Genomic DNA, 1,163 nt, shown 5'->3' with positions numbered 1-1,163 from the left:
GGGGGGGGGGGGAGGGGGAGGAGAGGGGGGGATCTACATAGAAAACAAGGTAAAATTCCGAGTGCCAATGTCATTGAATATACAACAGGGTTATTTTGCCACAGGGCAGTCTCCCAAAAAGCAATCCCACCTTATGAATCCTCATTTTCTCTCACTTACATGTACGCTGGAGAAAGTGGCGATGACCTGGATGTTTTAAGCACAGGAACTGGGAATTTCCAGATAGCAGGAGAGCTCGTTTTCCATTTCAATGGCATGTTGTCACCAGGGTACTACAATAACAGCAAACAGCGTTTCCATAACAGACTACCAACTCGGGCTTCCATTCCACAGGCTCCTGGGGCACAGCAGCAGCGGCGGCGGCGGCTGCTCACCGGGAACTGATGTTGCCAGTGCCCTTACACCGATGATGCTCCCGAGCTGGAAAACAGGGCTGGGAGGCATCTCCTCTTAAAGCCTGCTGTCCCCTGAAGCACTATGATGATCCCAGCCTCCTCACTCAACAATAGTGCCACCTCGTTAGGGAAGCGCTGACTGCAGTATATGGGTTTTTTGAAAAAGAAAAAGGAAAAAAAAAAAGAAAAAGACCGCACCGTGCACACCAGCACAATGCAGCTTTATTTAATCAAAGCAGCTAATTTTTATAGGACTGCTTCTGATGCTATTGTTCTACCTTAACAGGGACACTGCAGCACTGTACTATATTCTCTTCCTATTAACCTCATTTCTGACCAATGGAAGCAGGAAAAAAAAAAAAAAAAACGGGTTTCATATGAAAATGAAACAACATACCTACTCAGAATACACTTGTCATCCTCTGAGCATTCTTCTTTTGAGCTGCAACAATACAAATGGGATATAAATCTCAGCATAGCCTTAGGCCACGGCTAATAGAGATCAGTGACTAAATTCAGCAGCCTGTTTTCCTCCTGTGCAAGCTCTCACCAAACAATACAAGAATGCCATTATGGAAAAAGCCCATTGCAAAAAAAAAATAAATAAATAATAAAAAAAAAAAAAAAAAAAAAAAAATCGGTCCTTCTAATCCATAGCTAGGAAGACAAAATAAAGCAGAAATCGCTGCAGGTTTCTGCATGCTCTTCTAATAGCTTCCGATTCAGGACGCTCTCATTTTCCTATTCTCCTTCCCAAGGAGGATGAGC

The 1,163-nt window shown here is 43.8% G+C and overlaps 1 protein-coding gene across 3 annotated transcripts in view; it reads right to left on the bottom strand.

The window, feature by feature from the left end:
* KLHL13 (kelch like family member 13) overlaps positions 1-1,088 on the bottom strand; it is a 48,373-nt gene extending 47,285 nt beyond the window's left edge. The window contains exons 1-2 of one of the 3 annotated variants that reach the window (XM_014955262.1): positions 793-1,087; positions 160-272 (exon numbers count right to left, since the gene is read on the bottom strand). In XM_014955262.1, coding sequence (XP_014810748.1) covers positions 160-257 — 98 coding nt within the window. In that variant the 5' untranslated portion in view covers positions 258-272; positions 793-1,087. Of the gene's footprint in view, positions 1-159; positions 273-792 lie in introns of those variants that run through there. The other 2 variants (XM_014955264.1, XM_014955263.1) reach the window with 2 other exon arrangements.
* Between the last annotated feature and the right edge of the window lie 75 nt (positions 1,089-1,163).

Source organism: Calidris pugnax, unplaced genomic scaffold, assembly GCF_001431845.1.
Source record: "Calidris pugnax isolate Ruff unplaced genomic scaffold, ASM143184v1 scaffold38, whole genome shotgun sequence".
Classification (NCBI taxonomy): Eukaryota; Metazoa; Chordata; class Aves; order Charadriiformes; family Scolopacidae; genus Calidris; species Calidris pugnax.
The sequence above is the reverse complement of the archived record's forward strand: the minus strand, read 5'-3'. Positions and strand labels throughout refer to the sequence as shown.